The sequence below is a fragment of the Hyperolius riggenbachi genome, chromosome 1, assembly GCF_040937935.1.
Source record: "Hyperolius riggenbachi isolate aHypRig1 chromosome 1, aHypRig1.pri, whole genome shotgun sequence".
Lineage (NCBI taxonomy): Eukaryota > Metazoa > Chordata > Amphibia > Anura > Hyperoliidae > Hyperolius > Hyperolius riggenbachi.
In genome coordinates, this window is record NC_090646.1 from 445290069 (window position 1) to 445316538 (window position 26470).

Here is a 26470-nt window from a genome sequence, read left to right on the forward strand (position 1 = left end):
TCACATATGAGCGGCTTGTTTGCATTCCGCTTTGTAAAGCGGTGCTTGAGCCATTTTTGAGGCGATTTTGCCTCAATGGAAGGTATATAAAAAAAAAAAAATGCTTACAAAACCGCTTTGTGGAGCGATTGCGTTCGCATTTTTAAGAATAAATACATTGTATTCTTTTCCGGATCAAAAAGTTCATTTCCTGGGAGAGAATTACCAAAATGCTCAAGAAAAATGCGTCAGAAACCACTAACCACAAAAACGAATTGCCCATCACAGCGCCGGGAATTGGGGAAAAAAAATCTCCTAAAAAAAAAAAAAGCCCACCGTGGGCGAGCGGAACGCAATGTGAACAAGGCCTGATAGAGATGGCCTCATTTATTTCAAAAACCCTCAGACACCAGTGCAGTATAGCAAGCCTTAAAGAGCACCTGAGACATTACAAAGATAAATAAGTACTTACTCCAGAGGCTTCACATGCTGTCCTCTAGTCCCCTGCCGATTGCCAAAACCCTCTTTAACATTGGGGATGTGCTCCTCTTCACAGCCACACCTGTGTAGTAGCACTCACTGCACGGCCGTACATAAACTAGGCCCAGTACAGCTGGGCTTTTGCCTGAGAGGAGCACAGCCCCGAAGTGATTACAGACAAGCCCTTGTGAGTAATTTTCTGGGGGTCCGCGCTCGGCAACAGGGGACTGGAGGATTGTGTGGAAAGCCTATATAGGATTCAGAGGCTTCCAACTTCTTAAGTATTTACTTTGTGACGCCTTGGGTACACATTTTAATGCGACACAGGTTCACTTTACACATACACAAAAATAAAAATCTGTGGAGTTTAGTGGCTTGTCACGGGCAATGACTTCACCTTTCCTTTGCACTGTGTTATGGCTTAGAATAATAATATTCTGCCTGACTGACTTGTGTAATCTTCTACATACAAAATGAGAAAACAGGAGAAGGGACAAGTAAACTCACCTCTGGTCAGGCTCCAGCTGGCAACACGATGCTGCCAGCGGAAAGAATCCAGAAGGACAGTCCTTTGTAACAAACTTTTCCCAGAACAGGCGAACATTCAGGCCATAGTCGAGTGTACGTGGCAGGCAATCTGGATCAGCATACACCTGCCCAATAATCTACAAAGTACATGGAGACAGGTTACCAAAGAAACCGCCATAATGCATACTGTGATCATATTCATAAACGGTAAAAGTCCTGCCCAGCTAAACAGGGTCTAATTATTAATTTTATTTATAGTTCCAACATCTTCTGCAACACTGTACAGATTTGAAAACTGCCATCAGGAATTTTCAACTAATCCAATACAATTTGATTTCAAGATGGTATATTACCCCTATAAGCAGGGCTGTGGAGTTGGAGTCGAGGAGTCGGAGTAATTTTGGGTACCTGGAGTCAGAATTGGAGGTTTCATAAAGAGTCGGATGGTTTTTATACCAAATCCACAGCCCTAGTAAGTATTAGACTAAGGAGTTGGAGTCGAGGAGTCGGAGCCAATTTGAGTACCTTAAGTTGGAGTTCAAGTCGTTGGTACAAAAATTATCCGACTGACACCTCAGTTTATGAAACCAACGACTCCTACTCCATGTACCTAAAATGGATCTGACTTAGACAACTTAGTCTAATACTAGGGCCGTTGATTTGGTGCAAAAATCATCAGACTCAGACTGCCCTGTTTACAAAACTGAATCCACAGCCCTGCCTATAAGTTACGTTCTACAGCCCAGTCAATCAGCTGCTGGAGAGGTCAGGTGGCAGAGGTTACCAACCATCCATAGTTACTGAAAAGAAATAGAACTTTTCTGCCAGAGATCTATTGACCTAAAAACTTACAGCACTGCTATTCGGAATCATTGAACTACGTAATGAGAAGGAATTCCCCAACCCCCCCACCCCCTCCCAAATCACCACTGACCTTCTCATAGCCAAGAAACTTATTGCTCACTCACTCACTCACTCACTCACTCACTCACTCACTCACTCACTCACTCACTCACTCACTCACTCACTCACTCACTCAAAATTGGGGGGAAAAACAAAACTAGTCTGACATTATTATATACTATTATATTAGTATGGAGTATTCACATCTAAGGAGATATCAGATTTTCAAGTGACTGATCAGAGCCCATGTGCAAAACAATCAAATTACCACTTCTTCTCAGCACCTTTGAGCAGCCACCTGTGGAGCACAGACGAGACAGACCAAAGCATATTAGTAAGCAGCTTTAAAGGACAACTGTAGTGAGAAGAATATGGAGGCTGCCATAGTTATTTCCATTTAAACAATACCAGTTGCCTGGCTGTCCTGCTAATCTATTTGGCTGCAGTAGTGTTTGAAGCACACCAGATACAAGCATGCAGCTAATCTCGTCAGATCTGACAATGTCAGAAACATGGTCTATGGCTAAGGCCTCTTTCACACCAAGACGTTGCGTTTTAGGGGACGTTAAGGTCGCATAACGTGCCCCTAACGCAACGCATGGTGGTGTTGAAGTTGGACGTCAGATTGAGCCGCGTTATGCAGCTCTTGGTGTGCGGTTTTCGTTCCATCTATACTGATAGAACAGCCGCTCCAGGATAGTGATGGGAAGTCCGGATCGTTTGAAGGATTCGGATGATTTAAATCGGATCATTGAAAAGATCCGGATCTTTGAACCAAATCATTTAAATCATTTTACTAGGGAAGCAGACTGGGGGTGAAATGACTAGCAGGACACGACTTTCCCTGCACTGTACATTCTGTATGTTCTTGTTTCTTCCAGACAGACATCCACTGTGAACCGAATCATTCATTGTGATGATCCGGATGATTCGACTCACAAAAAAGATCCAGATCAAATGAACGATTCATTCATGATCCGGACAACACTATGAGTCCAGGTTAGTCACCACAGTGCAGTGAATATTAATTAGCCATGTGGCTAGTTACTGAGCATGTGCAAGCAGTCTAACCCAGCTAAAGCCCAGTATAACGCACAGCATGCTGCACTTTTATTCAACGTGCTGCGTTACAATGTAACGCAACATGGGCACTCTGAACAGCACATTGATTTTTCATTACTGTGAGTTGAGCTGCGTTACAGGCTGCTGTAACGTGGGACTGAGGACAGCCAGGCAACTGGTATTGCTTAAAAATAAAAATGGCAGCCTCCATATCATCTCATTACAGTTGTGCTTTAAGCAATGTTTTTGCAAAGTATATTGCTATACTGGAGGGAATGATCTATCTCCAAAAAATGGTATTACAGTTTCAAGGCAAATTTCAAAATACATTAACAGAAGCATTCCCCCAATTTATATTAGTGCAACTTATTTTCAAACAACTTTTCCCCTGCATATAATCTGTTTGAAAACACTTTGTGTCTAACTTTTCGTTTAATATGTAGTTAATATGTACTGTAATTTGCTATTAAAAAAAAAAAAAAAAAAAAAAAAAAAAAAGGGATGAAAGACTTCTCCAACACAGAGTCTATTGTTCCTCTAGATCACACCATTGCGTTTGGATGGCAAGTATGGCTATTTATCCATCTGACTAAATCTCAAGCATTAATCGGCATGATGATTAACAGACAAAATCTGAAAACTTTTCGGAACTTTTTCTGCAGATATTTTTTTTGTCCTTCAAAAGTTAATAGGTACAAATTACAAAATGTTGGTTCTGTTTAGTGCTTAGTTCAATGTCACGCAGTGTAAACTCCCTTCTTTATCAGAAAGGACCGAAAGTTATGTCAACTCCATTATTGATCTGCCTACCTCACAGAGGACGATTCCAAAGGAAAATACATCCACCTTCTCATCATACAGTTTACCTGTAAAAATAAAGAACAAATAGCATGAGCTGCTTGGTCCAGTTTCTTTTTATGTTATTCCCTCCGTAGCTTAAAGTGAACCAATCTTGCCCCACCACACTCCCTGCAGTGCTTATTCCAAAAACATACGCTGCAGAGCCCTGACGCTAGTTTCTACCTCTTGGTACTGTAGTACAAGTGTAATTGGAACTGTAGCCTGACCATGAGCCTGCCTTTACTATGAAGCAGTGGCTAATTTGCAGTTAAGTGGGTGTGGCCACCTGTTTGCTCTTCTGATAATACACCAGTCTGATGAGTGTGGGAAAGGTTGGCTTGCAGTTAGGTACAAAGGCAGAGATTTGTTAGGTGTGGTCCTGCCCACTCACCAGACCATGAGCCACTCACTGCTCCAATAGAGGGCTGATGATGATCAGGTTTGTGTAGGTCCAATTGGTAGTGTTTGGCTTCAGAAAATATTTAGATGGAAATAGCACAGGTTTGTTAAAGAAAAGTGCTTTCTTGTTAATCTGATGTCAGGAGTGGCTTTTCCCACGTGACTGAATTTCTGCATACAATCTACACAGACATCAGGAATATGGTTTTTAAACACTGCAAAAAGGATAGAGGGAAGAGCTGTCTTTTATAAAGGAACATGATATAGCATCTCACAAAAGTAAGTATACCTTTCACATTTTTGTAAATATTTTATTAGGCCTTGTTTACATCTGGGCGCTTCTATCCGCTTTTCATCAACACAATGTTACAGATTGATACATGTTGCTGAAAATCGGACAGAAGCGCACAGATGGAAACAAAGCCTTAGGGCCCGTTCACACCGCGCGATTCCCGCTCACGGCAAACCGCTAGCGGTTCTGCAAGAACCGCTACACAATGAAGCGAGTGGCAGTGTTCTCACTGCCGCGGTTAGCGATAACCGCAACCGTGCTGCATGCAGCGGTTTGCCGGCAACGAGCGTCCCGCGATTTGCGATCGTGATTAGCGTGCATAGCACGCTAATCGCGATCGCTCCAAAACCGCCGCAGTGTCCAGTGATTTTTCCGCGCTAATCGCGGGAAAATCACTCACGCAAAACGCCGGCAGTAATCGCCGGCGTTCTGCGATTTTAAGTGTAAACGGGCCCTTATGTCGCTGGAGATTACATTTTGATACAATGAAAAGTCAGTGTACAGCTTGTATAATGGTGTAAAGTTGCTGTCCTCTCAAAAAAAGCTCAACACAACCATTTAATGTCTAAAACCTTGGCAATGAAAGTGAATGCATTCCTAAGTGAAGAATGTCAACATTCTGCCCGATCAGACATTTTCTTTCCACAGGGTCATGTTACTCAGTGCTACAAGGTCTCAGGTGTGAATAGGCTAGAAAATGTGTTAATTTAATGTTATCACTCTCATACTGGTGATTGAAAGTTCAACATGGCACCACATGGCACCTCATGGCAGAGAACTCTCTGAGAATCTTAAAATATGAATTGTTGATTTACATAAAAATGGCATAGACCATAAGATAACTGGCAACACACTGAAACTGTGCTGCAACACGGTGGCCACACAGCAGTTTAACAGGACAGGTTCCACTCAGAACAGGCCACGCCATGGTCAACCAAAGGTTCTGAATGCACATGCTCAGCATTATATCCAGAGGTTATCTTTTTCAAGTAGACTTATGAGTGCTATCAGAATTGCTGCAGATGTTGAAGGGGTGGAGGGTCAGCCTGTCATTGCTCAGACCATGTGCCCCACACTGCTTAAAACTGCATGACTGTTGTCCCAGAAGGAAGCCTCTTCTAAAGATCATGCACATAAAAACCCGCAAACAGTTTGCTGAAGACAAGCGGACTAAGGGCATGGATTACTGGAACCATGTTGTGTGATCTAATGAGAACAAGATAAACTTATTTGGTTCAGATGGTGTCAAGCATGTGTGGTGGCATCCAAATGAGGAGTACAAAGATAAGGGTGTCTTGCCTACAGTCAAGCATTGTGGTGGGAGTGTCATGGTTTGGAACTGGCACTGAGAAGCTACGATTCATTGAGGAAACCATGAATGCCAACATGTATTGTGCCATATTGAAGCAGAACATGTTCCCCTCACTTCGGAAACTGAACCAAAGAGCAATATTCCAACATGTAGGCAACCCCAAACACACCTCAAAGACAACCACTTGCCTTGCTAAAGAAACTGAGGGTAAAGGTGTTGGACTGGCTAAGCATGTCTCTAGACCTAAACACTATGGCGCATCTGTAGGGCATCCTCAAAAGGAAAGTGGAATAGTGCAAGGTCTCCTCAGCACCGTGATGCCGCCCTGGAAGATTGCAAGATGATTCCAGTGGCAACCTGTAAATCTCTAGCAAACTCCATACCAAACAGAATGAAGGCAGTGCTGAAAATTAATGGTGGGCATATAAAAAACATTGACACTTTGGCCACAATTTCATTTAGGCGTGTTCTTAAATTTGTTTTCAGTGGTTTGGACATTAATGGGTGATTGGCTGTGTGCCGAGTTATTTTAAAGAGACAGGAAATTAACACTTAAACAAGCTGCACACTAACTACTTTACATTATATCAAATTGGCATATTTTCAGTATTGTCCCATGAAAAGATAGAATTAAATATTTACAAAAATGTGAGTGGTGTACTCACTTCTATGAGATCCTGTATATCCAGGCTAAAAATTACCTGAAGCTCAACTGGAACAGCAAACTACCAAGTCTAGTAATCTGCAGCCTTACCATTAGTGGGCACTGTGAGAAATTAGACACTTTCTGTAATAAATACCCCGAACTGGCTTCAGTTACCCTTTGTGCAAACTACAAACCATTTAACATCTCTGGTGCCATCCAGTAAGGGTTGCCAACTACTGTATAACGTTTCTTGCGGTCTGGCTTGCGCAGAGTTCGTTTCTTAGTGGGTGGCCGATCTGGTGGGGGTCTCGGCTTTTCCTCCACAATTAGTCTGGAGAGTCCAAAGTCAGCAACGACTACTGTGCCATCCTACAATGGAAGAGAGCTGGCTGAGAAATGAAGATGTACCGAATCGGGGAGAGATGGTAAGTCACTCAACACTGCTAAAGATCAATGAGACTAATGTAGAGGAAATATCCAAAAGAAAAAAATAAGGTAGCTTCAACTGCACAGATTTTTGTGCTCTAAAAGTAGAAAATGTTTCATCCTATAAATCACTTTAGAGACTTCTTCAGTCCTAATACGTGAAGGAGTTACCTAATCAATTAGATGCTAATAATTTCAAGTTGGTGTAAGTGTTATGTTAATTTTATGTAAATGTATGTAGCCTTGAATTGGAATAATAAAATGCGATGATTTTGATTGGTCCAATTCAAAGCTACAAACCTTTATGTAAAATGGCCATACAATTTGCATCATCTTAAAATTATTGGCATCTCATTGACTAGCAGTCTAGCTAACTGACTGTCACTTTGTAGATGTATGACTTTTCATATATATTATCAGTTTGATTTTAGATAAAATATTGTAAAAATATGAAAGTACTAAAAGATCTTCACGTCAATAAAACAAAAGCAATTAAATATCAATTAAATGCAGTAGACTGGTGGTAGTTGCTAAGGAGTGAGAAAAACACGTTTTGCAGAAAACAGAAATGTAAAAAAAAAACAACTCTATATTCACTGCCATTCAATAAGTGGAAATATATGCAATGCTGGAAGTGGCCCAATGCCAGGCTTGATGCTGGGCAGATCTGGCACCCAAAAGCACACAATTTTCATCTTCCCTTTAACCTCCCTGGCGGTCAATTGATTTGTGGCTGCGCGACCGCAAGAGGTTTTTTTAGCCTAATTTTTTTTTTTTTTTATCATGTAGCTAGCCTAGCGTCATCCCTCCCACCCTCCGATCGCCGCCGGCAATCAAGCCCATCCGGAAATTACGTTCTAAATGGGATTTCCTTCAGGGCTTCCTAGTCACCATGGCGATTAGCAGAGTGACGTCATCGACGTCGTGACGTCACAGGGAGTCCCGATCCACCCCATAGCGCAGCCTGGCAACGATTGGCGATCGCAACAAACACGCAGCTAGCAAAGTGCTAGCTGCGTGTTTGAAAAAAAAAAATTATGCAAATCGGCCCAGCAGGGCCTGAGCAATCCTCCGTGGCGGCTTACCCCGAGCTCAGCTCGGGATTACCGCCATGGAGGTTAAAGTAACGTTTAAGCATTTTACAATTGGGAAAGTACCTAAAAAAGTACTATCAAAATTATTTTCTCTTACTTGCTGGTGGTTTAAAAGGCATTTTATGACAAGGTGTGAAAACATCACCTAGGAGAAAACTAGGGGAAAAAAAACTGAATTGCAAATGGACCAATAAGAGAAAGGGGGTACTGGAAGTGTGTAGAATTTATTACAGGAAGTAACTTTATGCACAGATTCACTGTAATCCCAGAGACAGCCTACATCATGCAATTTGCTTCAAAGGTGCAATTATCCTTTAAGGGTCCCCAAACGTTTTGGGTTGAGGGCCGGCTCAACATACTTCAGACTGCTGGGGGGCCGGAACATAAATAAAATTATGTAGAAGTCTTGGCGGGCTAGACAGTGAAGCAAACCCAGGTGACAACCTGCAGTCCAATTGGACAACAGTGTCAACTGATGTGGAATTTGATTGGAAACCAGCAAATTACTGCTTTCTGGCTTCATTCTATATGCGAACCACCAATATTGAAAGAAGTAGCGGACTACATCTATAATACACTTTGTGTGGGGGCCGGGAAAAAATCCTCAGGGGGCCCCAATCGGCCCGCAGGCCTTTGTTTGAGGACCACTTCTTAACCACTTGACGACCGAGCACTCATAACGCGCGTCGGCAAAGTGGTAGCTGCAGGACCAGCGACGCACATCTGCGTCGCCGGCTGCAGGCTAATTAATCAGGAAACAGCCGCTCGCGCGAGCGGCTGCTTTCTGTCAATTCACGGTGGGGGGCTCCGTGAATAGCCTGCGGGCCGCCGATCGCGGCTCGCAGGCTAAATGTAAACACAAGCGGAAATAATCCGCTTTGTTTACATTTGTACAACGCTGCTAACAGTAGCGGCGTTGTACTAGATCAGCGATCCCCGGCCAATCAGCGGCCGGGGATCGCTGTCACATGACAGGCCGGAGCCTGTTAGAGGCTGCACAGGACAGATCCGGGGCAGGGAGGGAGGAGAGGGAGAGGGGGAATCCTGCGGTGGAGGGGGCTTTGAGGTGCCCCCCCCCCCGCCAGCCACACGCAGGCAGGAGTGATCAGACCCCCCCCAGCACATCATCCCCCTAGTGGGGAAAAAGGGGGGCGATCTGGTCGCTCTGCCTAATGTTTGATCTGTGCTGGGGGCTGTAGAGCCCACCCAGCACAGATCTCAGTAATCAGCGCTGGTCCTTAAGGGGGGGTAAAGGCTGGGTCCTCAAGTGGTTAAAGGCTTGAAGCATCCTTAAGTTTAAGATTTTCAAGGTCTTGAAAAAAAATATATATATAATTGGTTATAGAGAGCAATAAAGCAATTAAAAATAAAGTTTAAACTCCTTGCAGCGTGACATTGTTGGGACCCATTTTTTTTTGTACCGTAAGTGGTTAACAAAGCAGGACTGCATTGTCACATGTATATAGCTAAGGTGACCTGATAGAAACTGAAAGTCATCAGCTCATGTTGGATGCTTAGGAACGGTTCGATTTGGACATTTAGAAAACCAGTACAAATTATTAATTCTGATAAATGTAATTTTCTGAAATCACAATCCTCTCAGTAACTCCCCCCGCATCAATCTGGAGCTTATATGATACAGTAAGAAGCCCCAGTGTACCATTATAGCTGGAACTTTGGGGGTCTCATGGGGGGGCGGGAGGGGTAGACAGTAATACACTTAAAAAGTGTACATGAGCCTTCAATAAATTGGCATCTATAAAAGAAGTGTCAGTTATCAAGACTCTTAGCTGGAGTAAGTGGATTACCTGTACTTATAAATGCCTAGGAATCCACCTCACGCATTAGACCTGAAGACATCCTATATAATAATCCCCGTGTCTCTGCGTCCCTCTGTGTGTCTGTGCTTTGCGCTACTGCACATGTGCCGCATGGTCAGCCTTGACGAAGGGGGCAGGACGGGCCAGGGGGCTAACAGGCATGTGTGTGCACGGCTGATTGTGCGGCGGTCACAGGGGAGGGAGGAGAGGGCCTCCTTCCGACAAAGACCTAGAGCCCGTTTTTGAAACGTGCTTAGCTCTACTAGTTGCTTTGTAAAAGCAGTGAAATATCTTCGAGATCTAGAAAAAAAAAAAAAAGTCCAACTGAAGCCAACCTTATTTTTAATTTGGAAATACAATGACCTTGATAAACAAGATCGTTCCCACAAATACTGTGAAGTGAAGAAAATTAGAGACATTAAGCTACTAAACAAGAAGAGTTACAGCAAGACATTACCATTTTAATGAGACAGTTGTGCGAGTTGAGGTCTCTGTGTATTATGCTCATTGAGTGAAGATAGGCCTGAAAAGAAGAGACAAATAGCAGTTAAAAACAAAAAATTCCAGTTACAGAATAGGCCCTTCTTTACTAGTGCGCTGTGTGCAACACAGATGACCATAGCAATGCATGGTACTTGCTCTGCCATTCTCCATAGCAGTGCATATCCCATTAATTTATACATACTGGCTTCAGAACATATGAAAATGCTTTAAGCCTCATCTACACGCGTAGATGACGCTGCGATCCGGTGGCTCGATTAGCCACCGGATTGCCTCTTCTGCGTACCCGCCGCTTCCCCGCTCGCTGCGCGGCGGACTCGATCCGCCCTCCTCCCCGCCCGGCGCCGCTTATCTTCCGCTCAATTCCCTGCCATTGTCCCCTCATGGGGAGCGAGCAGGGAATTGGCGTGGCAATATCCGCACTGTCGGATCTTATCAATCGAGCCGCAGATAAGTAACATCGGATCGTCATCTACGCGTGTAGATGAGGCTTTAGACCTCTTCCCCACTAGCATGCTGCATGCAACACAGGTGGCTGTAGCAATGTACATCACTTGCATTGCTCTGCGATTTTCTCCAATGCAGTGCAAAGCCCATTAATTTATAATGAATGGAGTTGCACTGCGTTTGCACAAAATTGCATGCAACCATGTGTTGTGTTACTATGCTGAAGTGCAACAAATGGTTGAAAAGATCAGACCGTGCAGTCTATGCACTTCTGCTGTCCTTTCATATCACATATACTGTCCAAGGCACAAGTGGTGGACAGTCCTTAGAAACATGGAAAGACTTACCATTCCACATGAAATATCTTTAGCAAATGAGACCTTTTGTAGCCAAGGGCAGGTTTCCTAGACAACACAGACGTAAGAAGAGAAAAAGCAATGTAGTTTAGATCTTCTGTAACAACAAGGCCATTTTCTCCAGATCCTGAACACATGATAATGAATTATGAATTCTCAATGTCTCACCCCTCTCAGGAAATCTTTTAGGGTCCCACATTCTATGTATTCAGTCAGCAGGTTAAGCCTTCGATCCTTATACAGAACCCCAATAAAACGAAGAACGTTAGGATGATCCAGAAAGCGCATGACCTTTACCTATAACAGCAAAAAGGCAACTGCAGTTCAAAGATTTGAACAACAAAAAGTTTAAACAGAAATAACAGGTAAACTGAACGGCCTGGTGCACACCAGAGGAGTTTTTCTGAGCGTTTTGAGTTTTTAAATCTGCTGCTAATGTTATCCTATATGTCTGTGCACACTGGAGCAATGAGGTTTTGTAAAAAACCCCATAGCATTACATTGGGAAGAGCTTTTAGAGGTTTTAAAAGCTCTTCCCAATGTAATGCTATGGGTTTTTTTTACAAAACCTCATTGCTCCAGTGTGCACAGACACATAGGATAACATTAGCAGCAGATTTAAAAACTCAAAACGCTCAGAAAAACTCCTCTGGTGTGCACCAGGCCAACAACAGTACTGAAATGCCTGCATTAGCCAAGGTTGTATATGTCCATACAGCCATATGCTATTCACATACCTTACAAATGAGAGAGATTACGTTAAGACTACTTTTTATGTTTTTAATGGTTAAACCTCACGGGGAAGATCACTCATGGAAAAATACCGTAAAAAAAACAAAAGCACCAGGAGCGTCTCCAAAACAAAAACCCTAACCCCCTCCCTCAATTAAAATGAGCCTTAAGTAACCCCCTGCCCCATACTCACTCCACAGCAGTCTGAATATAATCAATTGTATTTGAATGGCTGGCAGTGGATTTTGAATGACTCTCTTTAAACGGCATAGAGGAAAGAAATGTCGAAAGGGAGGGACTGCCTTGTTGACCGAAGCATGCATATATTGATGGGTTTGAGATGCCTGAGGAAGCCCTGATTAGTGGGCGATACATGTTGTGGTCTGCAGGCCCCCGCCCCCTTCCCACATGACCAGGAAGCAGGAGAGCCAGCACTGGTGTGCACACACACACTGTTGAATGAACTGATGTGGTCTGCTGGATCTTTTAGATTGGTAAAAGAGCAGGCACTCTGCAAGTCGGCTGTGTAACTGAAGTGGGACTGAAAGCCTGTGCAGGTACTGCTTTTAAAGAGAATCTGTATTGTTAAAATCACACAAAAGTAAACATACCAGTGCGTTAGGGGACATCTATTACCCTCTGTCACAATTTCGCCGCTCCCCGCCGCATTAAAAGTGGTTAAAAACAGTTTTAAAAAGTTTGTTTATAAACAAACAAAATGGCCACCAAAACAGGAAGTAGGTTGATGTACAGTATGTCCACACATAGAAAATACATCCATACACAAGCAGGCTGTATACAGCCTTCCTTTTGAATCTCAAGAGATCATTTGTGTGTTTCTTTTCCCCTGCAGCTATCTTCCACTGAAGTGTCAGGCTGTTTCTTCCTGCAGAGTGCAGACAGCTCTGCCTGTTTGTAATTCTTCAGTGTGTGAAAGCCCAGCCAGCTCAGAGAACGATTTATCCAGCTTGTAAAAGATAAGAGAGAAGAGAGAAGCTGCTCTAATCCTAAATAACACACAGGCAGTGTGCATAGAGGGGCCTGGAAGGGGGAGTTTATAACAGAACCACAACACTGAAGAACTTGGCAGCCTTCCAGACACAGGCCTGACAAGTCTGACAAGAGAGAGATAAGTTGATTTATTACAGAGACTGTGATAGTACAAAGTGCTGCAGTAAGCTAGAACACATTAGAATAGCTTTTGGAACTTGTAGGATGATAAAAAACAGGATGCAATTTTTGTTACGGAGTCTCTTTAAGCATTTCTTTCAACATTGGTATTAAAGGAATGCTGTAAAGGGATACCTGCAGTGAAGGCTGTGAGTGTTCAAATGGTACGGGAAGGCCTAGCATCCATTTTGCGCTTCTTATGAGGCTTCGCTTTGACTCAGAGCCTCAGAAGAAGCGTTATAGTATGAAACGTCCAAAGCCTGGCACTATGGTACTTTTGTTTATATTCATTATGGTTGAGCATCCATCTTGAGCTTACTTCTGCACAAAAACCTAATCACTCCAAAAATTGCAATCACTCAAATCAATTTAAAATTTATTGTATTACTTTAAAAAAAACAGAAAAACAGTCAGCCAATTTAAAGACATAGGCCTCGATTCATGAAGTATTACCGAATGCTTACTGAACGCTTTATCGAGCGGTCGGTAATTTAGCACTATAGTTTTGCAGAAGTTAGTATTCATGAATGACATCGCATGTCAATATCTTGTGCGCTGTTCTGGCGGTAAATTTTCCGAAACTAGTATTCAAGAAGCAGAAAGGGGGCGTGGCAGGGCAGTAAATTCCGAGTGCAATATCGCCCGCACCGCCCTATTGTTATTTATGTTTCTGCTGTCGGTGTATTTAACGGGAACCTGAACTAAGATTATTTAAAATAAACGCATGATGTAGCTGCAAATGAACATTACATCCTTACTTCGCTTTCAGTTGCTCTCAGAAATTCACCATTTAATTCTTACAGTGATCCCTTCCAGTTCTGACAACATTGTCAGAACTGAACGATACCAGTTGCTGTCAGTTATATATCAGCTGCTGCCAGTAACAACTGAATGTGTAAGGTCATGTCCATGTTTCCCTATGGCTAAAGTGGGCAATATCACATATGGGGTAATGGGCATTTTTTTTTTTGATTACGTGTTTATGTTTATTTTTACTTTTCATTTTCAGTTCAGGTTCTGTTTAAATTGCCCACAATGCACCTTCCTTACCCACAATGCACTTTGAAAACTGCTTGTATTCGCTAAAAGATCACTAGTGTCGATATTTACCACACGCTTACCGCATCATTACCGAACACTAGCAATCTTTTAATGAACAACTGCCGACAACTAAAAAAAAAAAAAAAAAAAATTGCTCAATACTACTAAGCATTTAGTAAATTTTGCATGCGGTAAATTAACGAACAGAATTTTTTTTACCGCAAACTGTTTGATGAATCGAGGTCATAGAATGTGTCCAGAGGTCACATTAGTGATAGGACAGGGGTCTGGAGACTAGCTGCCTGCGCTGCCCCTGCTACCACATTTCAATGTGAAACTGAAGGTCTCCTTCTAGCATAGGGTATATAGTGAATTTGGTTCAGCCCATGCATACATCATAACTGCAGATCTGAACATATACTGTGCCTTTTAATTGGCTGACTGGCTATGCTCTGCAGACAAGATTAATTGAGGTGCTATTTGGTGACTAAGCATTGCCTTCCATGTGAGTTTTTGCAAGTTAGACAAGATCTTCTCAGAACTGAAAGGAATTGTTAGAAGAAAAATGGTGAGCTTCTGAGAGGAACTGACTGTGAGGCAAGTATGTAATATTCATTTACAAGTACATCATGTGCTTATTTTAAATCATTTTACTTGATTAGATTCACTTTAAGTTGCTTCACTGTTATTAAAATGTTCAGACAAAAAACAAACATACTAACTTGCCTCAGTCAAGAACGTTTTCTGTGTTTCTTCGTCAAACTGTATCAGCTCTTTCATAACCATTACTTTCCCAGTAGCTCTATGTGTGACCTGTGAGGAAGAGATCCTTGTGTATAGAGTCAACTGAAGGGCACTGAATAACAAAAGGAATGCACTGAAAAATACCCACCTTAATTGCTCTTCCAAAAAAGCCTTTCCCCAGTTCCTCCCCATGCAGCAGTTCACATGGTCGGAAAATCTGCTGTGCTCCACCAGCTGCACAGCGCAGAGATTCTGAGCGGGACACAGAGCGGGGGTCTTTTGGAGAACAAGGCCCTGGAGAATGGCAGTTACTATTGCTGCGTCTATATAAAGGGGAGAGTATATTGGAGAAAAAGTTGAAAAAAAAGTTATAAAATGATAAGGTGGCCTGGATGATTTATGCGAAAGAAAATGTAACTGGTAATCAAGAGTGTTCAATACTGAATATTTACAAAGTCTTTAAGCCCTTTTAAAATTCAATATATTTGCATAAATATGACAAAATATAAATTATTTGTACACACAAGCCCTCAAACTAAATAAAAAAAAAAGTGCAAACCAACCAGGGTGTAGCTAGAAATCCCTGGACACTATAGAGAGTTGTATTTGCCACCCCCCCCCCCCCCCCGACTAGTACCCCATCCCTCAAAACTTATATACTTGTTTTCTTGTGGTCTATGGGAAATGCCTTCCCCTTATAATATTTCCCAATGGTCTAGGGGTCCCCCTTTCCCTTATAGGTTTCTGTGGTGATCTAGAGGTCCAGCCTCCCTTATAGTTTTTCCTGGTGGTGTAGTGATCCCCCTTATCGGTTTTCCTGGGTTTCTAGTAATTCCCACTTATATAAAATTTCCTTAGTAGTCCAATACCAAGGGCTCTTGCAGAGCCTTCAACGAACCCTAGTTGAGAAAGCCTCACCTATATACTGATCCCATCACAATCCTAACCACTTCTCCTGGTCTAACCAAGCTGCAGCCACAACCCTCTGTGAGCGAGTGGCTGAAGTGTTTACCTAATGACTTCTTCTACACTTGCGCTGACCAGAGACACAAGCACACGCTTGTTTTTATATGCATCTTGTCTTTTGGTGTTAACTTCACATTGGTGTGCGTTAGTTGAGCTTTTCTTAATTGCTGTGCCTTCAGATTCTTCAATCCAGTACTGTTCTCTCAGTCTCCACAAGGCTTTAGTGGGTTATTCTCACTCTGCTAACTGCCACATATGACTTTCTATTTAAGTCAAAAGTTCTATTGTCTGAAACATCCATAGAATACAAGACTATCTATCCTTGGCTGTCAAACACAGTATTCTGGCTTAAGAACTTCTGTGAAACGTGGTGTTGACAGCATCATGGTTTACATCTGCTTTATTACATCTAGGCCAGTGTGGATTGCCTTCTATGATAGTACTATGGGGTCTACCAAAAATGGGTAAAGCAGTTTAAACTTAATGTGTTGAAATAAAAAGAGATCTTCATGCTACTGAAATGTTGTGGAAGGATCTGAAGCACACAGTTCAGTTAGGAAGCCTACCAACATCCCTGAGATGAAGCTGCTCTGCAGAGAGGAATAAATGAACATTCCTCCAAGCTGATATGCAGGACTGATCAACAGTTACTGGAAACATTTGGCTGCGGTGGGTTTTGGCCAAAGGTAACACATCAGTTACGGAAAGCAAAGGATAAAATACATTTGCTACAGTCAAATATGTATCTCTTCACGAAAAATAAACGAACAAGTATACAGTACCGGAAGTCCTGGACCAATAGGTTTCCTTGTAATTGTTATATAGTTTTAAGACTTAGATGGAAAAAAAAAAAAATCACGTCTTGTCATATTTATGCAAAAAATATTGAAAATTCTAAAAGGATTCAAATACTAAAGCACCACCATACATTTTCACATTTTAAATATTCCTCACATTCTTCAGGATTAAAATACCTTTAAAATATTCTAAGCAAGGTAAAAGCACTGAAACAACCAATGAGCATCGAGACTTTCCAGTTGTTTGCTTTCTTTTTGTGGACTGTAAGCTTTTGATTTTAGATGTTGGAAAGTTTGAAAAAAAAAAAAAGTAGTAATGCCCTTATCAACTGCATATATAGCATTACATGAGGGATTTTAATATTCCCTAAGTTTTATTTTTACCGGCTAAAATGGAGAACACCCTTTTTGGACCTCCAATGAGTAACTGGGGTATATGGAAATGTCCATGTTTTCATATAAAAGCGGACCTTTAGTTTGTACAGCATGGAGAGCTGTGTCTTCATCCAAGAAGTTAAGTCATTTTCCAATGAAAGAATGTGGCCAGTGCCCTTGGAGGTGGAAACTTTGGTGAAATGCAATGACTTCTTTCCACCATGAAGGCAGAAGAAAATGTTCCTTATTCAATTCACTTTTTTCCTGAGTTTTCTCACCTTATCAATAAAATAGATTTTAAGCCCTTAACAAGCAAAGAATTACAGGTGCTGAAAATATATTTTGGAGATAAAGTGACATGTCCGAGGAGAAAGATCTGGAGAAAGGTTAATAAAGGTCCAATGGTTGTCTTTGCAGAAAAAAATATGAAGGTTCAATGAGCAAAGGAGGAGTTATGGTTGTGTACCTTCCAATAGATCACAAACTTTACATGAAAAGCTTATTGACCACAAAAAATAGAAGACAGGCAGCTAGACAGTGTTTTGTTATCATTCATCATATGTCTGCACATGCTTTTACCATACTAGGCACATTTTGACATGGTAACTAAGTATTCAAAGAACACTTGACTGTACCAGCTATACCAGTGGGGCTCTCTCTAATTTCACTGGACCTTTAGAGTTCATGGCTTACCCTGGTCTCCAACCTAGCCCATTGTCAGCTCAGTGACTGACTCATTTTTTAAACAAAAGTATGTGCTGGCAGTTGCAATGGTGGCAATGGTATTTTTAGTAGCCATAACTATACACAGTGAGTAAGCCATTCACACTTAGTGGAGTTTTTTCTTTACAGAAACATGAATATTGCAAGAAGAACAAACGATCTGCAAAGAAGCCGAGCTTTGTTATTGCAAGCACAGAATATCATCACTTAAAGAGGAACTATAACCAAGGGTTGAACTTCATCCCAATCAGTAGCCGATATCTCCTTTCCCACGAGAAATCTTTACCTTTTCTCAAACGAACCATCAGGGGGCTCTGTATGACTGATATTGTAGTGTAACCCCTCTCACAGTGTGAGGTCAGCACCTAGGTACTGACATCACACTGTGGGAGCCTTGTTGTATTGTGGGAAATAACAGCTGTTTCCAGCTGCCAAGCAACCAGCATCTCCTTCCTCAGACATCAATCACCTGCCAGCAGTAAAAATGTGATGCATTTCAGAATGTAAATCAGGGAAAGGAAAGATTTTACAATGGGCAAACACTGACTAAATCATTTATAAATAATTATTGTAAAAAAAATTTTTTCCCATTATGTTATTTTCACTGCAGTTCCTCTTTAATCTGGCCATATATAGGTAGACAATATATATGTGACCTTTACGGATCTTTTTAACCTGCTAAGTATCTCAAGTAATTCTGTAGATGTTGGGTCATCTCACCAATATACTGCACACTTGTATAGCCACAGGACTGGCTTTCTATGCCAGCTCGGTATATTCCACAGTAATCCTCAAATTACACAGAAGTGACATCATATTTTTGCTCTATCATACAATAAAGATCATTCAAGGTTTGTTATAACGTAAAAAACTGAAGGATTCAATGACATAGGAAGAGGAAATAGAAACTTCTTGAACCTGTCTTGACCAACTTTTTGTTTTCTTTTTTGTAAAATGACATTTTGTGGTTCAACAGGGTGATCCAATTGATATCACAATCTGTGTATTTAGTTTCTGTTTTAGAATACAGTTAAGTCCCAATTATCTGGAAATCAACTAACCAGCAGTCTCAGCCAACCAGCACAAATCGCCGGCAGTACTCACAATGGTAAAGGCCAAATTCTTAGGCTGTCTGTGAGCTCTTCTGTGATTAAAGACTGTGTTCCATGGTCTCCCCAAGGTAATATACTTTCAATTACTGTATTGTAACATTTAATAAGATGAAAATATTTTTATTTTTTTATAATATGGCTGGCTGGATTTACAATGCTGAATTTCTATCATATACTGCTTGGCTGGAGTAAATAGCAGTGTAGGAGCTATTCATACTCCTATCTCATGTCCGTTCTCTGAATGAGGCATGTTTTGCATCAAAGTATATTTCCAACCAATTAGATAACAGTTTAAGATCTTCTGCTGACAGTGTTTTTTTACCAACAGCCTGAAACTTGTTGAGGCTTTTCACAGTCTGACTTCTTAAAAGTTCTCAAGCAAAGGATTGGAAGTATAACATAGGGAATATTTATGTAGCAAGAGTTGTAGAGTTACATGCTGCAAGGTAGTGAAATGCATGGGTTAGTAGATTTCACTAGTGCCAGTAGATCTAAATGCAACAGTAAAAGAAAAGCTGGTGATTTCAGCAGCGGTAAACTAGGGAAAGGAAAGCAATTTAACAGAGGGAAATCTGACCGGATTGAGGACCGCTTGGCGCTGCTTTCGGAGAAGCCCTTTGCATCACGTGGGTGAAGAGAAGATTTAGGAGGAGGAGTTGTATTCACTGGGGAAGTAAGTGGAGGGTTGTGCTCTACCAGAAGCTGCAGGGTCCGGTCTGAGCAGGTAAGCAGATTATCAGCCTGAGGAAGGATGGAAGAATGGGATATTGATCAGGAGATGCCAATTTGACAAAACTACACGTATGAGTTAGTCTTCTTGCCAACACCATTAACCATATAAGGTGCATCGGTTTTGACAGAACATGAGCTTCTGACCTCTATTGGTGGTAATGAACTGACGGATGAGCCATTAATCTCCAAGATACGGTCGCCTGGATAGATGAAGTTCCGAGCTTCAAAATTTACCCTGAAAGCATATGAAATAAAAAGGAAATGCAACAAATTTTTTCATCACTCATACATTCATCAAATGAAGCCTATGAAAAGATAGCAAATTTCTACTCACTCGGTGACATGCATGTCCTCTAGTGACACGCTGAAGCCTCTGTTGCCAGATACATGAGGAGGCAGACGTAGAAGTGTGATCATGTGGGGGTGCTGTTCCTCAGCAGAATCATTGCAAAGGCCTTCAAACTGCGGCTGCAGGAGAAGCAACTTGTGGCATGGACCACTATGAAAATAAGCAACAAGTAACGGATTAGATATCTGTAAGACAACTATGCTGTACAACTTTAAAATGTGCCTCTGGGTTGATTACTATATGCTTTGCCTGGTTTATTTTCACTAGCTGTATGGTATAATTTTAGGTTTGCTTCTTTTCTGACCACATGCAGCTATAAAAATATAAAATATTTTAGCCAACAAAAAATAAATAGGGCTGAAAACATGATTTATGCTGCTCTAGAATAGTAAATTCACAGTGGAGATGTAAGCTGCCACTAGAGGGCACACGTTTTTATGACAAGCCACAGCTTGGATCACTTTGACATAAAAAAAGTTCCCCAAATTGGAATAGAACTGATCGGTAGGCAGGTGAACAGATCCTCTGCAAGGCAATAGTCTGTTTGGTACAGATCTGCTCATTCACTTCCCATGAGCAGGCCTGAAGGCCATGTGGCACACAATTTTGGTTGGGGACTGGTACTTAATGGAGGATTGAGAATTTAATTGAAAACAGTTAAAAAACATTTTCTGAACAGACTGATGAAAAAATACGGAAATTAAACAGGGCAGGCTACTTCCTGACAACTCTGTGGTATTTTGGATGCCATTTCACATTCCCATTTTATACAACACTACATTTATAGCTTTTATCCATTGTCTAGAAAGCTGGAGAGAAAAGACAGCTGGCAGTGCAAGTGCAGATGGATCTGCCAGCAAGCTGAGAGCCAGCAGGTATGTGTTGTGGAAAGGCAGCATGCCCATGGGAAATATAAATCAGAATACAATATTTGTGGTAGTGTGTGTGTTGTTTTGTTTTGGCTGGGGAAGGGGGGGGGGGGGGGGGTGTCCAGGCACTGCTACAATGTTTTCACATACCAGACTAGAAGACAGTGGGTGCAGAACACAAGTCTATTTTTAGCATCCTCTCCTGTCTGTTCAGAAACACAACACAGATGAAAAGCGGATGCTAAACAGAACAAATTGATCCATTTTTAATGGAAAACACATACAATAAAATGTGAACAGTTTTCACATTGGGTATCAGTTTTTCATCAGCGTTTTCCTTTCCATTGCCACCCGCTCGGTTTACCTGTCGCAGTAACATTCACGTTCCTCTACCACTGCTGGCACCACTGCTCACGTTCACTGCATAGTAAAAGTGCCAATATAGAGATTGGAGCCCCAGCACTGAGGCTTCCCATTGGATTGCAACAGACCAATGGGAATCCTCCCTCAAACCAGGAAGGATTCTCAATAATCTGCTGCAATCCAATGGGAGGACAGAGGACCCAAATATGATGGCAATAGGTCAGTAACAATATCTGAAACGTACGCAGCGACCAATCTAGTCAGAACGGCCACTGTCCATTCTCATAGGCTACCACCAAACCAGAATAAACGTGTGGGGCCCATACTTGTGTTTTGCTTGTCAAAACAGACCGAACAGATCTGTTCCGAACGGTCTATTGTGAACGGATCCTATTGCTTTGCATCTGTTCTGCTAAACAAAACATGTAGGTCAATGTTAACTCAGCCTTACACTGCTGACATTTCTAAGCTAAACCTTTATTGACACAAGCATCCTCCCTGACAAATCCTCCCTATTACATTTTACACTTAATGAAAGAACCATAAACTTGTTTTGTGGTTTTCCACATTCACACACTTTATAGTGTTTTATCAAAGGAGCACTATAGCGAAAAATTGTAACATCTAAAATACTTGTGTACACATACTTATAAGGAGTACATTTCTCCCAGATTAACATGCACTATAAAATTACTTTTCTCAAAATATGCCTACCGCTTACAGTAAGCAGTAAAAATCTGACAGGTTTTTGGACTAGTCTATCTCCTCACGCGGTATTCTCAACTTTTTTTTTTTCCTTAAACAAATCTATACAAATATGCCCCCCAGCTTTCCTATTCCCTTGCACACTATTTTGGCAGTTGAACTGAGTGAGCAACTACTGTGCGGTAAATGCTTTTGTAAATAAAGATATAAATAAATACCTGAGAATCCCCCATATGGAGATGGATAAGTCCAAAAGATTTGTTACAACTTATTGTAAGTGATTGACATAGGAAAAAATAAATTTAGTGTGCATTTTACCCTGGAACCAATGCATCTTTTATTCATATGCATTTTATAATTTTTGCAATAGTGCTCCTTTAAGAACTCCAAAATTGGGAGATAAAGGCTATACATTTTGGGGATGGCTGTATATCTCTTAACTTTGTTACAAAAAAATAAAATAAAAATGAAAGTTCAGATTTTTACCCATATTGTCACTTTGACCAAGGTGTATAGTATACTAGAAAGTATGTTGCATGCAGTGATGTGCATACGATAACACACTTGGATTTTGCTCTGGGTTTCTGTGGCACAGACTTACCGAGACATCTGGTTTACACTGGGATTAGATAGTGATTATATAAGACTGGTGAGGTCTGTTTTGCATTACTTATGGCGATCACATTCAATGTGACCCAAAATGTGACTTCTATGGTTTCATTTCTGTTTTAATCTTTCGTAAAGATGAATTCCACTGTATTGCGGTATTCTGGCTATCAGGCTGAGGAGGGAGAGGGAGGGGTATTATTATTATAAAAAGACTGCCTTTAACTGAACGTTAAAGGGCTACTATTGCGAAAAATGGAAAATAAATGTAAACACAAATAAGAAGTAGGTTTCTTCCAGAATAAAATGAGCAATAAATTACCTCTCTCCAATGTTGCTGTCACTTACAGTAGTTGGTAGAAATCTGACAGAACTGACATGTTTTTGACTAGTCTATCTCTTTCATCGGGGATACTCAGCATTTCATTTATTCTTTACAGAAGCACTCCCTGGAAAGGATGTATACAAAGACGCAGACCACCCCCTACCTGTTTGCACACTATTCTGGCAGTTGGACAAAGCAAATGCCATTCATTACGTGCTTTTGAAAATAAAGAAAACCATGAGAATCCCCCATGAGGATATGGGCTATTCCAAAACCTGTCAGTTCAGTCAGATTTCTACTACCTATTATAAGTGACAGCAACATAGTAGAAAAGTAATTTATAGCAAATTTTACTCTGGGAGAAATGTATTTTTTATATATGTGTTTTCATGTATTTTAAATCTCACAATGTTTTGGGATAGTGGTCCTTTAAAGCGAATTTTAAGCAAAAGTAAAGTTTAAAATTAAATAAAGTGTTATAAAGCACTTAGTGCTGTTTGTTGCTTCCAGGATCGCTTGTACAGTGCATTTAGTCACATTTACGGACAATGCATGGTTTGGAACTCTGGCATTCCCAGGGTGCAGCGCCCATGATGCCAAGTGACACATTTGCGTCAGCTGGCATGGGCACAGGAGCGGCATCTCACCCACCTCCCCCCACCTTCTTCCCTGCAACCACTGCTCATACTACCTTCCCAGTGGCCGTTTTATGATGGTCCTCAGCGCCATCAGCTTCCATCATAGAAGTGTATCAGAGCAGCGCAACCCAGCTGCTAGGTGCAGAGGAAGGAAGCGGCACAGCGGCTCCCTCCCTGTAGCGGCGCCGGCGATGAACAAGAAACTTCCTGTACATTGCCTATACCAGGGGAACCGGTGTGCCTCTTTCTTCCTCTGCACGCAACAGCAGGGTCACGCTGCTCTGATACACTTCTATGATAGAGGCTGATCGTGACGAGGACTATCATAGGAAGCGGCCGCTGGCTCAGTAGGTAAGACAACGGCCGCCGTGGGGAGGGAGCAGGCTGGGCACCTACCTGGCTAACATATATACTGGGGGCAACTATACTAGCTACCTATACTGGCCACTATACTACCTATTTTGGGGGCAACTATACTACCTAAACTGGGGCAACAATACCACCTATACTGGGGGCAACTATATTAGCTACCTATACTGGGGCACCTATACCTGGCTACCTACGCATACTAGGGGCGCATTGTCACAAATTCTCAGGCAGCAAAAAGTCTAGAACCGGCTTTAGGTCTGTAGCATGGCCACAGGCACATCAGGATGAGGCGATTTATCTGCCTGTGCAACTAAATAGTAAATCCTCCTGGAACTAAGAATGGGAGGGGCCCCAGGAAACAACAGACAGACGGAGGTGCTTTATAAGACGTATAGGAGCACCTCACTAACAGTTTTACATTTGTTATACTTACCACTGCCCTTCAATTATGCGTCTACATAATATATCATGTTCCTTGCCATGTGACTACAGAAACTGAGAAAGCCCAGTTACATTAGCGTGGGAATGGGTCTATATATATCCCACATGCCTTCTCAGAGGTTGTTTTAGCAGCAACCCTGCTTTACAAGTTCCCTCCCTTTGCTTTTTATTACCATAATATTGATCCATGGTTTCCTAGTGTCTTTATTGTTGGAAGGTTTCCAGCCTCTCAGAACATTTACCTGGAGGTCAGCAATGTTACCATCCATATTTCTCTCATAAACAATATATACTGAACATATAAATGATAAAGCTCATGGGATCAAATCATAAAAGAAAATAAATGTATTTGGTCTTTTTTCACATCAAACAACCAATGTGACTGATGAAAAATTCTGTTTCTACTTTCTGATTAGCTATTGGAAGTGAAAACAGACAAATGAAAATGTATTTTTTTTTTTTTAATCCAGCCAACAGCTACTTGGCAAGATTTTTGTTATTGCTTCAAAGATATGCCCAGGAGAATTGTACCAAAATTAGCTGAAGCCTGTACATATGCTAGATGGAAATGGGTGAAAATAAACTATGTCGAATCAATATCAGGAGCGATGTGTTGGGTAAATTATAGCATACACACAGTGCAGACAAGAGCCCAGAATCCTTGGATGGAAGCTGATCTTACCTTAGTGATGTCAGATTCATGAATGCTAAATCTTCATAAAAGGTAACAAGTTTTATTATGCACATCAGACAACGCGTTTCATGGTCACACAACGCTTCATCAGGTCAGAGTTCAAGTGCCTTTACAAAAAATTTTTTTTAAAGGCACTTAAACTCTGACCTGATGAAGCGGTGTGTGACCGTGAAACGCGTTGTCTCACTTGCAAAGAGAAAGAGGCCTTGCACATCCCAAGTTAAAACTTCACTTTTAATTAACTTGTAGTAAAACAGGCATACTTTACATATCCATATGATAGAAAGAGAGGTACAGGCAGTATGAAGGGAGGTCGACAGCCGTTTCGCGCAGATTAGGTACAGTGGCGCATCATCAGGACAACCACCCCCTTTGATATCTCCCCTTATATAGGTGTCACTTACCCCCAGAGGAGTCTGCACAGCAGCCGCCATTGCCAGGACTTGGGAGCGCCTGTCGCGTCTGGAGCGCACGCCGGCCGCCTAGCCAAACTAAGACATCCTCCCCGTGGAGCGCATGAGAAACCGGAAGTGAAAATTACGTCACATCCGGAAAGCGTCAAAAATGACGTGTTCCGCTAAGTCAAAGCGTCCGCTATGACGCCTTTGATCTACTAGTACGCATATCCCACAGCTGTCCACCAGAGGGTAGACGGCAACCAAATAACAAAGTGTATAAATCCCAGGCTGTAGAGCCAACCCATCTGCTGACATCCAGTGGGCAAATATATTATAACTTCTAATGAGAACATCCTGTACTTTACAGCAGCAGATGGATTTCTCTAATTGTAGTTGAAATGGCAGCTGCTCATCAGACTCGACAATAATTGGATGAAACCATACAAAAGTTGCAGATGTTAATCCATCCAATAACTATATAGGCATGCCCCATCAATTTACTGACAACAGTCCATCACATTGGGGGGGGAGCAAGAAGGCTAGTTAAAAGAATTAATTAATTGCTGTGATTACATTATTTACTCACCACCCACTGAGACGGACCGGACGCAAAGTCTAGGGCATATCTATTGTGGGAATAAACAAACAAATAAATAAAAACCAACAGAGAGATCAAAACAAACAGGATACTAATATCACTTAAAAACAAACCACTAATGCTCAGATGAATATAGCCAAATTATTCCTTTTGTTTAGGCCCAAAGGTCCAACCGCATCAAAATAAGAGATCCAATAACTCTCCCTCTGCAAAAGTTTGCGGTGCCAATCACCCCCTCTTCTATCATGTCTAACCTGCTCTAATCCCAGGAATCTCAATTTCGTCACATCTCCATTATGAACCTCCCGCATATGGCTAATCACCCCTGGGCAACCCTCTCCACTGTGGACAGACCTGCAATGGGCCTGATATCTATCCTTCAGCATATTTGTGGTTTCACCCACATAAATACACTGGCAGGGGCAAATAAGTGCATAGATCAAACCTCTAGACCGACAGTTAATGAACTGTCTAATCCTGCACGTTCGCCCAAAGCGGGTAAAAGTATCGCCCAGTACAATGAAATTGCAACAGGAGCATTTTTGGCATTTGAAATTCCCTTTTGGACGGTTAGAACCTAGCCAGGTCAAAGATTGAGGACTGGTGAATTCACTGTGGGAAAGTTTATCCTTTAAATT

The 26470-nt window shown here is 41.7% G+C and overlaps 1 protein-coding gene and 1 long non-coding RNA gene across 2 annotated transcripts in view; one reads left to right on the top strand and one right to left on the bottom strand.

The window, feature by feature from the left end:
* Positions 1-3839, top strand: part of LOC137519668 (uncharacterized) — a 29551-nt gene extending 25712 nt beyond the window's left edge. The window contains exon 3 of the long non-coding RNA XR_011021073.1: positions 3720-3839. This is a non-coding gene — a long non-coding RNA (uncharacterized lncRNA). The remainder of the gene's footprint in view (positions 1-3719) is intronic.
* LIMK2 (LIM domain kinase 2) overlaps positions 1-26470 on the bottom strand; it is a 79339-nt gene that overhangs the window by 5883 nt on the left and 46986 nt on the right. The window contains exons 5-15 of the mRNA XM_068238624.1: positions 19812-19976; positions 19622-19712; positions 19323-19486; positions 14921-15095; positions 14755-14841; positions 11254-11382; positions 11077-11133; positions 10239-10304; positions 6636-6810; positions 3763-3818; positions 967-1124 (exon numbers count right to left, since the gene is read on the bottom strand). Coding sequence (XP_068094725.1) covers positions 967-1124; positions 3763-3818; positions 6636-6810; positions 10239-10304; positions 11077-11133; positions 11254-11382; positions 14755-14841; positions 14921-15095; positions 19323-19486; positions 19622-19712; positions 19812-19976 — 1323 coding nt within the window. The remainder of the gene's footprint in view (positions 1-966; positions 1125-3762; positions 3819-6635; positions 6811-10238; positions 10305-11076; positions 11134-11253; positions 11383-14754; positions 14842-14920; positions 15096-19322; positions 19487-19621; positions 19713-19811; positions 19977-26470) is intronic.